This window comes from Myotis lucifugus, unplaced genomic scaffold (genome assembly GCF_000147115.1).
Source record: "Myotis lucifugus unplaced genomic scaffold, Myoluc2.0 scaffold_62, whole genome shotgun sequence".
Classification (NCBI taxonomy): domain Eukaryota; kingdom Metazoa; phylum Chordata; class Mammalia; order Chiroptera; family Vespertilionidae; genus Myotis; species Myotis lucifugus.
Genome location: NW_005871110.1, coordinates 5774009 through 5790442, shown reverse-complemented (window position 1 = coordinate 5790442; position 16434 = coordinate 5774009). Strand labels below are relative to the sequence as shown.

The following is a 16434-nucleotide window of genomic DNA, read 5'->3' as shown; positions in this document are numbered from 1 at the left end:
TTGAAACTTCGTGGCCCATGCGCAGATGTCGGTATTTTGTGGAAGAGCTGATATTAAGGGGCCAAAGAGCCGCATGTGGCTCTCGAGCCGTGGTTTGCCAACCACGGCCCTAGACCATTGGTCAGCATACTTTTTCTGTTTTGGTCTAGATCTAGAATCAGATTCTCAGACAGTAAATAGTTTCAGCTTTGACATAGGTTTTCTGTGCAAATACTCTATGGTTGTAGTTTGGAAGCAGACATTGACACTATGTAAACAAATGGATGTGTCTCTGTTCCAATAAATCTTTATTTACAAGAACAAGCAAGTGGTCAGATTTGGCTCCAGGGTACTTAATTTGTAGACCTCTGCTCTAGACTATTTTGTCATGGATATACTCTACACGTATTGGTTAAGGAATGGTAAGAAATGGGCATTATCCCATACACAGTCAGGAGCCCCTGTGAGATAAATGATGAGGGAGTGTTTTGTGACCAAGCCCTGTAAGAGACACAAAAGCCTCACTTGGGAGGAGAGTGCTAACTAGACAGTTCAGAAAATTCCTCTTAGTCCAGTGGTTTTCAACCCTGGCTGCACATTAAAATCACGTGGGAGCTTTTAACAGTCCTGAAGCCCAGGCCACACAGGAAACCAATTAAATCAGAATCTTTGGAAGTAGGACAGGCAGTGAATTTATTTTATTTTTAAAAAATAGAATTTTATTGATCTCAGAGAGTAAGGTAGAAGGAGAGAGAGATGGAAACATTAATGATGAGAGAGAATCATTGACCGGCTGCCTCCTGCATACCCCCTACTGGGGATCGAGCCTGCAACCTGGGCATGTGCCCTGACTGGGAATTGAACTGGCCATTTCTTGGTGCATGTGTCAATGCTCAACCACTGAGTTACACCAGCTGGGCTGCAGGCAGTCATTTTAAAAGCCTCCAAGTGATTACAACATGGGAACCGCTGTGCTCGCCGTTATGTCAGCCAGTAGTGAGCATGGTTATGCCTCGTGGCTCAAAGCTTGACCTAGAATGGTGCCCCTTCTATGTCTTTTTTAATGAGGTTGGGTGGTGCCCATTTGGAATAAATTTATAAGGAATTTCTGGGGTAACCTCCTGCTTCAACGCTCTGTAATATGCTCAGATAGTCCTCCCAGGTCCCAATAGGACTATTAGTGGCAGATCTAGGAAAACTCCCACAGCTGAGAAGTCTTGGATTCACGTTCTGAATAGCTCCCTAACCCAGCAATCCACTACTAGATGGACTAGGACTCCATGGTCGGCAAACTGCGGCTCGCGAGCCACATGCGGCTCTTTGGCCCCTTGAGTGTGGCTCTTCCTAAGCCTTAGGAGTACCCTAATTAAGTTAATAACAATGTACCTACCTATATAGTTTAAGTTTAAAAAATTTGGCTCTCAAAAGAAATTTCAGTCGTTGTACTGTTGATATTTGGCTCTGTTGACTAAAGAGTTTGCCGACCACTGGACTAGGTTATGTTGCACTAAAGGGTTTTGGGTACCCATAGTATGGTATTTTGATTTATAAGAAATATATTCTGGTCATTCACTAAGTGTTGAGAGTGATAAAGTTGTCCTTTGTTATGTTAATGAGGTGACTTTTGGAAAGCACCTAGGATGGGGGCTGGTTGTGATTAGAGGGCTGGAACTTTTAGTCTCAGGCCCTGACCTCGGGCGGGGAGAGAGGCTGGAGGTCGAGTTCAATCACCACTGGCCCACGGTTTAATGAGTCACACCTGTGCAAGGAAGCCGCCATAAAAACCCAAAGGACGAGGTGGAGAGAGCTTCCGGTTTGGTGAACTCGGGCAGGGCTTGGAAGCTCCGAGTTTTTCCAACATGCCTTGGCCTGTGCATCTCCTCCATGTGGCTGTTCCTGTGTTAGAATAACCAGTGCTCCAGTAAGTAAAATGTTTCTGAGTTTTGTGAGCTGCTCTAGCAAATTAATCAAACCTGAGGAGGGGCTTTGGGAACTCTGATTCGGTCAGAAGCAGCGCTAACAACCTGAGCTTGTGACTGGAGTCTGAAGGTGGTGGTGGTGGTGGGGTGTCTTGTAGGACTGAACCCTTAACCTGGTGCTGTCTTTGGGTAGATCATTGATTCTCAACCTTCCTAGTGCCGCAGTTCCTCATGTTGTGGTGACCCCCAATTTCATTGTTACAAATTGAACATAATTAAAGCATAGTGATTAATCACAAAAACAATATGTAATTATATAGGTGTTTTCCAATGATCTTAGGAGACCCACAGGTTGAGAACCGCTGGGGTAGTTAGTGTCAGAATTGAGTTGGATTATGGGACACCCGGCTGGTGTCCCGAGAATTGTTCCTTGGTGTGGGACTACCCCAGCCCCTCCTCCCCCATCCCCCAGTTGGAATTGAGTCCAGGAACCTAATTCACATGGTATCCTTGGTTTTGGTGGGCTTTTCTTGGGGTGGGGGAAGTGGTAGTGAGGGAAGAGATTCATAATGTCCCAGTCTGGAGTCATGGTGTGGTACATCCCGCGAAGACGTTTCCATGTACAATCACCTGCACCAGTGCCTCTCAACCTTAGCTGTACAGGCATCACTTGAGGAACTTATAAACGTCCTGAGACCCAGGCCACAGTAAGGCCAATTAAATCAGAATTTCTAGAAGTATTTTTTTAAAAGCCTCCCAGGTGACTCTTGTACAGCCACTGGAATGGGACCTTGCTGCCACCAGAGTGTTGTCCAAAAAATTTGGAAATGCGTAAACATGCAGGCCCCCAGCCCCCACCCTAGACCCACTGAATCAAAATCTATGGTGTAATGAGATCCCAGGTGACTTGGGTCACATTAATGTTGAAGAAGCACAGGTGTAGGAGATTATACATTCCAACTTTTAATTTGCAACTGTGGTCGCCACTGCCCTTTAGCATCTGCAGGTGCTGGAGCAGTGAAGTCATCTGGAGTTTTCCAACTCTGATATTCATATTGTTGCTCTGCAACTGGGTCCTTGAAGCGGGTGCCCAAAGGTGATTGTTGGGCGGGACCTGTACATTCTTCTGAAGAGGTTCTGCCTCTCCCACACCTATCACCTAGCCTGACCTACTTCCTCCCCTCTCCCAGCCTGTGGTCAGTCTTACTTACATCAAGTGATTCTGTTTTTCTCAGAAATGCCTTGGGGGCGGCAGGAAGCATGACCTGAGAAATCAACAGATTTTCAAGAGCTAGTGTTTCTCCTTTAGGGAGTTTGGAACTAGGACACAGTTTGTTTTAACGTAGACATAATTTTCAACTCTGGAAAGTTACTTAGTCTTGTTATAGATGTATTTGGAGATATTTGGTGTCACAGGACTGAGTGCTCGACAAATTAAGGCTTAACAAATGAGGTTTGTGATTTTCAGACAAGTTTTTTCCTTTAGGAAACAATTTGCCTTCTCAACCCTCATTTGCAAGGTATTATATTTCTTCAATTTAGACACATTTTTCCACATTCTCCGCCTTTACATGTTTAACATTTCTGAAATTAGAATGCATCTTACAATGGATATGAAGATTTAATATAATTTTCCTGTTTGATTCTTGTAGGGGATCACAAATTTACCTATTAGGTCCTTTATTTTCCATAACTGATCTGATCTCTTCAAAAATTCCACCTCCTGGAAATTGGGATAAATGCCTGATATTTCAACCAATAAGAGTGGTAAACTGGTATGATTCAGCAAAGTAAATAATCCCCTCTCTTTAGAGAAAATGATCAGAAACGTGTAGTAGCAGGTGTTTCTTATGTGACCTCATGGGGATGGGAGATAGTTCTTTTGGATCTGATTGGCTGGTCTGGGATGCTCTCAGGACTGGTGACCTTTGAGGGGTGACCAGTCCCCTGCATGGCCATATTGTGGGCACCTCTAGTCTGTACCTGATAAAATTTGAGGACTGCTTTCTCTCAGCGTGGTTAAGATCAACGGATCTCTCAGGATGCCTTAAGTCCCTTTTTGGCCCTTCAGACCCCAAAGTCCCAGCTACGTCCTCTGTTAAGTGCCTGGCATTATCTTCACCTTTTAGCCTCTGCTACAGGATCAACTTACTCTTCATGGTGGGCTTAGGGCAGGCCCCCTAGTCTTCAACAGTCACATTTTGATTGACCTTTAAGATACCAGGATGGTCTGGGTCTTATCCATGCCTCATGGGAATCAAGAGTGGCTTTGGAAAGCTAAGCTGGACTTTTTTTTACCTAATTTTCCTGAGATGCCAGGATTACACTGTGGCCACCCCAAAATTTGTGCAAGAAAGCTCATGAAGCAATTTTTTCTAGAGTCCCAAAGATAAGTGGAACCAAAGTCCCTCTGCTTTCAGTGTTTTCTCTCAATCATGTTCCACAGATCCCTAATCTGGATGAAGCTGAGAGGAGAATTAAGGACATGTATCTTATCTTTTTTACGCATCAGCCCCTTTTTCCAAGTCTTGGTACTAGGTAAGGCAAGTACCAAGAGCCAAACCAGCCAGGGCAAGGTATGTTTTTTCCTATCTGACCAGATCTTTTTCATAAAACTGATCCAGCCTGAGCCAGTTTAGCTCAGTGAATAGAGCATTGGCCCGGGGACTGATGGGTTCCGGGTTCAGTTCTGGTCAAGGGCACGTACCTCAGTTGCAGTTTCCCTGGCCCTGTTTGGGGTGTGTGCAGGAGGCAACCAATTGATGTGTCTCTCTCACATTGATGTTTCTGTCTCTCCCCTTCTCTTCCATTCTCTCTAAAAATCAATGGAAAAATATCCTCGGGTGAGGATTAACCAAAACAAAAAACCCCTATGATCCAGTCTATAACTTTTGCTAAATGGGAGTTAAAAGAACGTAGAAAATGATTTTTTCTTTTTCTAATGGCATTCGTAACTATTTTTGCTTAAGACTTGAAGAAAGCCAGCTTTGAAATTCAAAGAAGCTCAATAGTATCTTTGAGTTTCAAAATTGGCTCTCTCCAAGGCCTCATGGTTCAGCCTTGGATACAGAAAGTTCAATATTGCCAAATATCATTCACATTTACGTTCTAAAAAGTGGTTAAGTTGGTATATGATATAACTGATGGTGTTTTAGAATTAAGTGACTATGGTAATATCCTGATGTTTTGAAGGAGGGATTTAGGGCATCAAAGGTCACGACACTGGCCAAAAGGATTCAAAATGGTAACTGATGTATAATTCTCATCAATAAATGAGGCAAAAATGACTTTGTTGACTTGTAGAGACAATGCTGACAAATGAAGTGGACACAAATCAATTTTAAACAGTATCAATATTTAAAATATGTTTTTATTGATTTTCAGAGAGAGAGAAAGAGGAAGAGAGAGAGAGAGAGAGAAAGAAAGAGAAACATTGATGAGAGAAGAACTTTATCAATCAGCTGAGCCCGCAACCTGGGCCCGGAATCGAACTAGTGACCTCATGGTTTCTAGCTCAACACTTGATGCTCAACTGCTGAGCTACACCAGCCGGGCTAAGCATCAACATTTAAATCACTGATGGACTATTCTTCAGACCACATGGGTCTTGCTCTAAGATGTTGACTATAGAGCCCTGCAAATCTAATCACTATCTCCTGTGGTCTTTCTTGCTTAACATCTGTTATTTCTTGCTCATGCATGATGAGCAGGTGATTATGGACATCTTTAATCAAAATGAGTTTTTTGTTAGAAGAGAGAAAAAAAATCTGGTTTAGGGTAGATGTGAAAAAAGGGAATATGGCAACAGGTAGTGGGAGTAAAAGGCAGATAAAGCTTCATTAATCTGCGTTGACAAAGCATATTGGGATAGTTGATTCAATTTTATAGTTGATAGGGTTATAAATGATTATTACACAAAGCTGGAACACAGAATTAGGGGTCATAACCATATCCCACCATCAATCACGTTGGAAGTGGAATGCTGGCTGGGTGAACCAAGAGACCATGTGAACATGTCTAAACTACTGTGAGGTAACCCATTCTTTATTGTAGGGCCAGTTTTGGCCTGATTACATTTTTCTCTTTTTTAAAAAATATTTTTATTGATTTCAGAGAGGAAGGGAGAGGGAGACAGAAATAGAAATATTAATGATGAGAGAGAATCAGCCGCCTCCTGCACACCCCCTACTGAGGATTGAGCCCGCAACCCTGGCATGTGCCCTTGACCGGATCGAACCTGGGACCCTTCAGTCCACAGGCCAATGCTCTATCTACTGAGCCAAACCAGCAAGGGTAATTTTTCACTTCTTACTTTGTTTTCTTCAAGAAGTCAATGGTCATTGATAGAAAATAATTGTCCTTTTGCTTTTTCTTGCTCAGCATTTCTTTGAATTGCTACTCTACCATAAATAATTGATTATTGATTCACCAGAATCATTAATGCTTGATTTAGGTATAAATAGCAGCATGAATACTATCATTTCCCCTTAGTTTGTTTAATTCAGTATCTTGATAGTTTTTCACTGCATTTTTGGAAAAATTTATAGAAGGAGACTGTATGATTAATATTGCATATTTTACTGATTGAATTTGTCTCTGAAGTTTTGCTCTGTATAAAACGAGCATAAATAGTAGTTATATTTGAAATGGCAAAAGCCACATATCCTAGGATGAATAGGTTCATGGTTGGATTTCCTGAGAAATACTACCTCTAAATGTTGGGGTGCCTAAAGCTCAGTCCTGTAACTTCTTTAGCTAAACTTTGTTATTAGGAATAGGCATATAATGAAAATGAAAATGTAAGTTACAAGGAACATATCTTGCCCTGGCTGGTTTTGCTCAGTGGATAGAGCGGTTGGCTCTTGGGCTGAAGGGTCCTGGTTCGATTCCAGTGAAGGGCAGCTACCTTGGTTGCAGGCTGGATCCCAGGCCCTAGTTGGGGCGCAACCAATCAGTGTGTCTCTCTCACCTCGATGTTTCTCTCTGTCTTTCCCCCTCCCTTCCACTCTCTAAAAAATCAATGGAAAAATATTCTCGGGTGAGGATTAACAAACCAAACAAAAACAAAAAAGAAAGAAACATATTTCCAACATTTACCTCTTTCAACTCCAGAGTGTCTACTAGACTCCAATTTAGCAACTCTAATAGGCAAACTTAACATGCCTAAAGCTCAGCTCTTGATTCCCCTCCCTCCTCATATCTCCTTAAGTAAATATTACCTCCATACACCCACTGTCAGGACAGATGCCATAGTATCACCCTTGACTCCCTATTTCTTCCATAACTTATATCCAATCTGTCAGCAAGCCCTGTTGACTCACTTCAGAATTCCCAGAATTCTGCCACTTCTCAACAACTCTACCACTTCCTGGAATAAGCCAGTCTTCTCTCCACTTGGGCTACTGAAACAGCCTCCCAACTGCTTTTCATTCTTTTATTTCTCACCCTCTACTTCATCTCTGCCCAATCCCCAGCCTGTCTCTCAGAGCAGCCAGAATGATCCTGTTAAATTTTAGGTCAGATCAGGTTACTTTCCTGTTCTAAAACCAGCAATGGTTCCCAATCCCGAGAACAGAATTGAGATTGTTGGTGGTGATGAACAAGGCCTGCACAGTTTGGTGCCTGGATGCCAGCCTGACCTCATCTCTCATGCTCTCTCCTCACTCTGCAGCAGGTGTGCTGGTCTTCCTGCTGCTTCTGGAACACGCCCATCAAACTCCTGTTCTGGGGACTTGCACTTGCTGTTTCCTTTATTTGGAGTATTTCCCCCCAGATGTTAAATATCTTTCTCCTCTACTTCCTTGGGGTCCTTGTTATCCAGTCAGAGATGTCTTCCCTGATACCAAATCTAACCTAGCCCTTCCCCATCACTCATCTAGTCCCTTACCCTTCTTTACTCTCTTCATAGCACCTGTTAACACCCGCTATTGTGCTATGGAATGACTTATGTGCGTGGCTGTTCTTTCTTGCCTCTGTATTGAGGCCCACTGCATACCCTCCTGGCACAGCACAGGTGCACCAGCTATCTTTGTTGAATACATGAATGGTGGAGTCCAATATTGTTATTTGGTTTGTTTCTGGGTGGTAAGTAGCTAAATAAAAACCGGAAGAAATGAATACTTGATACTAGTCTCAGCTTGTGGTCTTTTCCTAGCTGTGTTTGAGTTCCTGTTTTTTTTTTCCAGGATAAGTGACTTCCTGGATTAGGACATTTTATCCACAGCTGTTTTTGTGTTGGACATGTAAATCTCTTGGCTTCGTTATGCCATCTGCCTGGCCCAGAGAGCTGGTAGAATTGGGGAGGGATCTACGTGTGCTTTGTCATTATCCCTCAATAGTTCCAAGGAGCGGCTTGTGTTGGCCGTGGTGGTTAATCTAATAAATAAATAAGCCCCTACATTATAGTAAAAAAAAAGTGATTTTAAAATACTATATTTCTCATGTCATTGTGGTGAGGATGGCTGTAGGCTGACTGCTCCTCTTTCCCATTCACATGTCGAAGCCCTCCGCACCTCAGAATGTCAGGCATTTCAATTAGGACCTTTGAAGAGGGCATTGAATTAAAATAGGGCATTAGGGTGGACCCTTAGTCCAATGACTGGTGTCCTTATGAGAGAAGATTGGGACATAGAGAGACGTCAGGATGCTGCACACAAGTAAGAGGCCATGTCAGACCGAGGAGGTGGCTTTCTGCAAACCACCGAGAGAGGCCTCAGGCCCTGCTCACACCTTGATTTTGGACTTCTAGCCTCCAGAACTGTGAGAAGGTAAGTAACTCTGTGCTACTTCATGGCAGCCCTAATACCCAGCTTAAAATAAAGGAAAATCAGTCGTAAAAATTGTGTGCCTGCTCTTTTTTATTTTTTAATATATTTTATTGATTTTTTACAGAGGGGAAGGGAGAGGGATAGAGAGTTAGAAACATCGATCAGCTGCCTCCTGCACACCCCCCCACTGGGGACGTGCCCACAACCAAGGTACATGCCCTTGAGCGGAATTGAACCTGGGACCCTTGAGTCTGCAGGCTGACGTTCTAGCCACTGAGCCAAACCGGTTAGGGCTGTGCCTGCTCTTTTTATTTATAGTTTGAAAATTAACTATGTAATCTCTCTTTTTCCCCTAAATATATAAATATTTCAAATAAAAAATTCCAAAAAGAATATAAATATACTTGATTTTAGATCACTTTGAACTGATCACACCTTAAAAAGCTGTACAAATGGTGACTTGTTTATTGAGAATCTATAAAAATATGCTTTCCATGACACCACACATGGGAAATGATAGAATCTCTTACATTAAGGAATTCCTTTGATGGAAACTACCATGTGCTGTCACTAAACTTAAATTTTAATTTTGGCCTAGCTACTAGCTCTCTTTGTAACTGTACAAGTCACTCAACATTGTGGCTCTTGGTTTAAGGTTTCTAACGTCTAGAGCAAGCATGTCAAACTCTCTGCCGTCAGGCTACATGCCTTGTTATGTGGCCCGCGGGCTGTGAGTTTGACATGCTTGGTCTAGAGCAGCTGTGGGCAAACTACGGCCCAAAGGCCAGATCCGGCCCTTTTGAAATGAATAAAACTAAAAAAAAAAAAAAAAGAAGACCGTACCCTTTTATGTAATGATGTTTACTTTGAATTTATATTAGTTCACACAAACACTCCATCCATGCTTTTGTTCCGGCCCTCCGGTCCAGTTTAAGAACCCATTGTGGCCCTCGAGTCAAAAAGTTTGCCCACCCCTGGTCTAGAGTTTCATCTTTTCATTAAGTCAACCACTCTTTATTATTTATAGCAGTATGCTAGCTCTGGGTTTTCAGGACGAGTCCAGCCCTGGACCTTATGGAGTTCATGGTAAAGAGGGGGAGGCAGCATGTTAACAGCTAATTACAAAACACTGAGGGAATAAGAGGTACATATAAGGGCAGAGCGGGGAGGGAGCTGTTTTAGGTCAAGGTTGCCAGACATTTTCTGTTCTGGGCTTAAGTAGTTTGTGGTCAAACTCTGAATGGAAGATGAGATTGAAAATTTAGTCAGCAGTGAGATCCTACGTTGCCTCATAAGCCATGCTTTAGATGTTATCTTGTAGGCAGCAGGGAGCCATTGGAGGGCTGTGAGCTGTGCAAGTGTGTCCCATTAGCACCGAAGAGAGCTGGCTCTAATGGGAGTGTGGGATGAGGGTAGAGGATGAGTCAGAACCCATGCATATAATGTTCATAACAATAGAGTGGAGGGTGGAGCTGAGGTTGAGGCTTCGTGAGGCCCCCTGTGTCTGTGTCATGGAGCATGGGTTGGAGGGACTATAGGGCAACAGTCCAGGAAGCAGCCATGGGAAGCAATGGCTGTGTGCTGGAGAGGAGCTGGCAGAAATGAAAGCTTCTTTATTTATTTTTTTAAATATATTTCACTGATTTTTTATAGAGAGGAAGGGAGAGGGACAGAGAGTCAGAAACATCGATGAGAGAGAAACATCGATCAGCAGCCTCCTGCACACCCCCTACTGGGGATGTGCCCACAACCAAGATACATGCCCTTGACTGGAATCGAACCTGGGACCTTTCAGTCTGCAGGCCAATGCTCTATCCACTGAGCCAAACCAATTACGGCGAAATGAAAGCTTCTTAAAGGGGCAATCCAAAGGACACATAGAGGATGATGAGAGGGAGTAGATCCAGGAACCCTGGGTTTCTGCCTCAGTTTAGATATTGTCAGTCCCTGAGGTAGGAATCACGGACAGAGGAGAGGCAGGTTGCTAAAAGAAGGCTTCCGCTCTGGGCACGCTATGTGCAGTGTCTGTCGCCTACTGCATGCAACATTAACTCTTTCCTTGGTCTTTGACACTTCATATTCAAGCGATAGCCTACTTCCTAACCTTACTTCTTGCCCAAATTCCTGTTTTTACTCCACAGTTTGCCACACTTGACTATCTGCTATTCTCAGAAAAAAGTAATTTTCATCTCTGTCCCTTTGCACACGGTTCAATTCACCTGGCTCACCTTCTCCTCAATCTCTCGTGGCAGAAACTGTCTGTCCTTCAAGGCTGTTCTCGGAAGCCCTCCGTAATCCTTGTGAATGTCTGCAGTCGCTTCAGCACTCCCTTTGTACTTATAAGTGTAAGCAGTTATCATTTGCCTTTTATATCACGGCTGGTTGTATCTCTTTTCCCGTACTGGAGCTTACTCATCTTTATTTTCTATATGTGCTCGATAAGTAGTTATTGGCATGAGGCGAACTAAAAGGAGATTATAGTTGGTTTTGGAGAGTGTCAAATGCTAACTGAAGATTATAGTTGGTTTTGGGGGAATGTTAAATGTTAACCCATGCATTTGCTGGGTTCCCAACACTTCATTCTTCCTTAATACTTTTTTTTTAATACACTAGTTGTTTTTAAGAACAGTTGAAATTATCAGTGACCTGAAGGGACTCACCCCCAACAAAAATTAGAAAATACCTTTAATTTTAAAGGGATCACTGGTTTTACTTATCTATAGACAATTTTATTTTTCTATCCTTTAAATTTCTTCCAAAACTCTGAAATTTTAGCTAATTAACATTGCTTAAATGTCTTATATTTTGTATCACATATTAAAATTAACTCAAGGAAGTAAAAGTAGTCCTGAAGGTTCTTGTTAGCTATTGGAGGAAGGTAAAATTCAAAGTGTTTTAGCTAATAAACAAATGACTTTAACATTTTTTTTTACTAATATGATAACTAGAATTAATGAAAGCATTAGTTAGCCTTGGCTGGTGTGGTTCAGTTGGTTGGAGTGTCGTCCTGTACACCAAAAGGTTGCAGGTTCATTTCCCGATGAGGGCACATACCCAGGTTGTGGATTTCATCTCTGGTTGGGGCATGTGTGGGAGGCAACTAATCGATGTTTCTCTCTCACATCAACTTTTCTCTCACTCTTTCTCTTTCCCCTCTCCCCGCCCCCCCCCCCGAATGAGTTAGAGTGGGAAAGAACATGATTATAGAATATAAATGTGTTACCAATTGGCATTAGAGAAGACTTCCACAAAGCTGGCTTTAGTCTGAGGCACTGAAGCACTTGTGCGCTGATGCAGCCTATGAAAGTCAATTGCAGCCTCTCGCCAGTTTCTGCAAAGCTCCTGTGTGCGTGTGTGGCTCTGCATGAAGTCGATGGCTTGGCTCACTAAGCACAGCAATTCAACTCTCCATGTCCTTGGCGCATCTAGAGCACACGTGAACGAGGAAAGGTTAGAACACCCTTTTTTTGGACCTCTAAATTTTAATACATCAGTATTATATACTATTTTTTAAAAATATATTTTATTGATTTTGTACAGAGAGGAAGGGAGAGGGATAGAGAGTTAGAAACATCGATGAGAGGGAAACATCGATCAGCTGTCTCCTGCATACCCCCTACTGGGGATGCGCCCGCAACCAAGGTACATGCCCTTGACTGGAATTGAACCTGGGACCCTTCAGTCCACAGGCCGATGCTCTATCCACTGAGCCAAACCGGTTAGGGCAGTATTATATACTATTAAAAAGATACCTGGTTTTATGGAATTTTCAACATGCAGAATTAAGAAAGTAGGAAACTCCTTTTCATAGTACTTGAGGTCTCTAATTTAGAACCATTTCAGTGAGGAACTCATACATGTATTTATCGTGAAGGTGTGTCTGTGGCCTAGCACAGACTTACAGACTGAGGAAAATGAGCAAATCCAAGTTCTTTAAGAGCCGCAAGCCTGGTGTTGAAGATTTTCCGTTTGAGAGGGGTCGCTAAGGTATGAGAAGGAGGGGTGGGGAGGGGTGGGAATCAGTGACAAAAAGAAAGGTTAGCAAGATGGGCTTGGACCCTGCATAAGAACCATCTTTGCTGTAAATTCCAACTAAAGTTTATGTTCTTAGAAAAATGTCACTGATTTTATACTGAAAAAGAAACAGAATTATTTTACAGAATGACTTGAAAGCTATTTTTACTGGTTGTTGGTATTCCCTCAAGAGATGAGACTTTTAGATAAGATAGCACCCCTCAACCCTTGGTGAGAATCATCTGTTATATGAGTGACAGGAGTCCTTAGATTCTATAGTGGAGTTGGGGTTAAAAAAAAAAAAGGTTTAGCTTTGTTTTCAGCCTCTCCCTCCCAGGATTACCAAGCCATGTATACTTTTGAACTAAAATGAATCATTGAAACCATCACTTGACTTTGGTTTAATCAATAATAAATAACCATATTGGAGCATTTTAAAAGAAGACAGACATAAATGATTTATAAAAGTGAATAACTTGCGAGTTGCAATTGCATTTTCTTTTTTTTGATGGGAGCACAGTGTTGTTAGACAATGTTCTTTTCACATTTCTTTCTTCTCTGGCATTTATTATAAGGAACAAAGCATTTCTGGAATGCTCATTTTAATTTCAAAGCTCAAACATTTGGCGCATGGAGGATCAGAACAATAATAGAGGAATGTTCAGTGGGAAGCATCATGAATTGTGGCACTTAAAATACATTCTGAAGGAACATTTCAGACAATGATACTTATTCTTCATTTTAAACAAAGGTTTTAAACTAGGTGCTATAATATGTCTTAATCTGGGCAAGTATCTTTTAACTCTTGATACACAAATTAGACTGATAATAGTGAGATATTTGCTTTTTAGACTATGTGAAAATCCATGTAATAAATCAGGCTTATTATCATCTTTATGTAATGCATGATAGAGACGCGAGGCCCATTGGCTGCTTGTAACGCATATAGAATGTGCTTTATTAACTGCCTTCATCACATTCAGCACAGGGAACCTCAAGAGCAAGATAAGGTTAGGCCCAGAGAGAACACCTTTGACAAGGACCGCATAGCAGATTTTCTATATCAACGTGGGGAACGGACTAGGAAATACACATTAAATGCCAACCAATATCTGTATCATGTTATGCATTTTACAAAACATTTTCCATTATTTAACCTTCACATAATCTTACAGGATAATAGGATTGTTCTCATTTCCCAGGAGCAGGAACAAAGGCTTGCTGCAAGGCATTCCCCTCTGGGTTATGAACATGGGGATAAAGCAAGTTAGAATAAAACAGAGGGTATGGCCCTAGCCGGTTAGGCTCAGTGGATAGAGCGATGGCCTGCAGATGGAAGGGTCCCAGGTTTGATTCCAGTGAAGGGCACATGCCCAGGTTGCGGGCTTGATCCCCAGTGGGGGGTGTGCAGGAGGCAGCCGATCAATGATTCTCTCTCATCAGTGATGTTTCTATCTCTCTCTCCCTCTCCCTTCTCTGAAATCAATAATAATATATTAAAAAAAAAAAAACAAAAAATAACACCAGAGGGTATGTTGGACAGGAGGATAAAAGGGCAGACAAAAATTATTTTCATCCACGCATTTCCTTATAGCTTGCAAGTTCTTTCTTAGTTCCTAACTAAAAAACCTGGGTTCAGATATCTAACTAAACAAATGTTGAATGCTCCATAAATGAGCAAAATCCTCAGGGGTTGTCATTCTGTTGTCGATGATGTGGCACCGGATTGTTAAAAGCTTTGGCTATTTGATGACAAGCAGGAGTTGAGCTTTCTACTGGAATTCCTGCTCTTCTCTTAAATACTAGGTTCAAGGTTGTTTTCCTTCCTCTATGATGGTGACCTTCAAGCTCTGCACATGGAAATGCTAACCAAATTTTGTTATTGGGCTCCAACATTTAATTAAGAAATGGCTATTTTCCACAATGCAATGTGGTATGAGGTTTTGTTCCAAATATAAATGCTTAATTTCTGTCTCTAAACAATGCTCTCATTATGACTTTATCCTTATTTTAAACCTTTTCAAAAGTATTGTGTTCATTATTAACATATTCAGGCAATTCAAAATATAGACATTTAAAAGAACCTCTTTTCAAACACTGCCTTCATTCATCCATTTATATAATATTTATTGAACACCGACTTTGTGCATTGTTCTGTGTGCTGGAGAACAAAATACATTTCCTGCTTGCATGGAGTTTACATTTGAGTATTGGAAGCATGCCATAGACAGGTAAACAAGTGGAAAATATCAGGTTCTATAAGTGTTTTGAAGAACTATAAAGTGGGGTGAGGGGACAGATGGTGGGGGTGGTCAGGAAGGCCTCTTGATAGGGGACTTTGAGTGGGACCTGTTTGAGAGGAGTGTGTAGAGACAGGGAAGAGAGGTTACAAAGGGCCAGAAATGTAGGTTACGGTAAGGACTCGGATTTGGTTCTACTGAGGTCACCACTTTATATGTTACAGAGTAGTTCCCACCCCTCTAATATCAGTAACCTCTATTCCCAGCCTAAATAGACTACTGCTGGCTACAAAGTGACATACATTTTATAATTATTTGATATTTTTGAGATACATCATTTTCAAATTTTCCTCATTTTTGACTGCTTTATCAAGGTTCTGTATCCTTTTTTTCCATGTGAAGTTTCTTTAATAAAAACAACACACAGGTACACACACAGACGACCTTCTAAAACATTGTCCTAGTGGTAAAACTTGATGAGACTCCATCTCTAGGGCCCTCCCTCTAGATGGGCCTGCGCTCCTACCTACCATTAACCGGGAGCTCTGTGGTGGTTGATAATACTCTTCTCGGTGCCTTGACTTTTGGGGATGCACCAGTAGTACTGCTCCATGTTTCTGTGCTGCACTCGGTTTCTATGATGCACTTCCTTTCGTTCTGAGCTATGCTACCCCAGGACTGCGTTCTCACAAGTTGTCTAATGCGTGACTTGTATTTTTTTCAATTTTAGGTGACTACACTTGTAAATTGTCCCCAGAATCCTTCTAACAGGAAGAAAGGATGTTCCAAAAGAGCCAGAGTTCTTCTAGCTTCTGTGGAGGAAGCAACCTGGAATTTATTAGACAAGGGAGAGAAGATCGCCCAGGAAGCCACTGTTCTAAAGGAAGAGCTGACTGCCACGCTGGAGCAAGTTCGCAAAGAAAGTGAGTGCTCTCGCCCTGGTCCGGAGCAAGCTGCGCTCCTCAGGGTGTTGGTTCCCGAGTGAGATTTGTGAGTGATTTGTTTTCCTGATGTGAGTGGATTAGTTTTTTGCAGAGCTCTGAGCAGCTATAGTAGCTGTGGGAGCCAGAGAGGCTCATTACTCCGCTCCGAGGCTCAGGGACCACTCCTGGTTCTTCCCTTTAGTTGTTCTGGTCCTCCAGGCAGCTTTTGCCCCAGGCAGCTTCCTCTCCTCACCAGTCACAGTTTATCCACAATAAATAGAGAGAAGTGTACCCTTTCTTGTCATAGAATATAATGAGAAGTGACTAATGGAGCTGAAGACATATTTCCCCATACATGAATAAATCATAAAGTTCCTTGTAAACAGTTGGAAATATAACTTTCTGACTACCTCTGAAGTACATTTTTTAAAAAATTGTCTAAAGTTTTACATATGACCCCTTCCCCCCTCATTGATTACCTGCCCTCCCCACCCCCCAGTCATTCCCACCCCAGGCAAGCCCCCCACCGCCCCAGTGTCTGTGTCCATGGGGTATGCAAATACGCATGGATACAAGTCCTTTGGTTGCTCTC

General features: G+C 42.2%; 1 protein-coding gene across 1 annotated transcript in view; it reads left to right on the top strand.

Moving 5' to 3' along the window:
• Positions 1–16434, top strand: part of CTNNA3 (catenin alpha 3) — a 1251491-nt gene that overhangs the window by 20043 nt on the left and 1215014 nt on the right. Inside the window, exon 3 of the mRNA XM_006089723.3 lies at positions 15650–15842. Coding sequence (XP_006089785.1) covers positions 15650–15842 — 193 coding nt within the window. The remainder of the gene's footprint in view (positions 1–15649; positions 15843–16434) is intronic.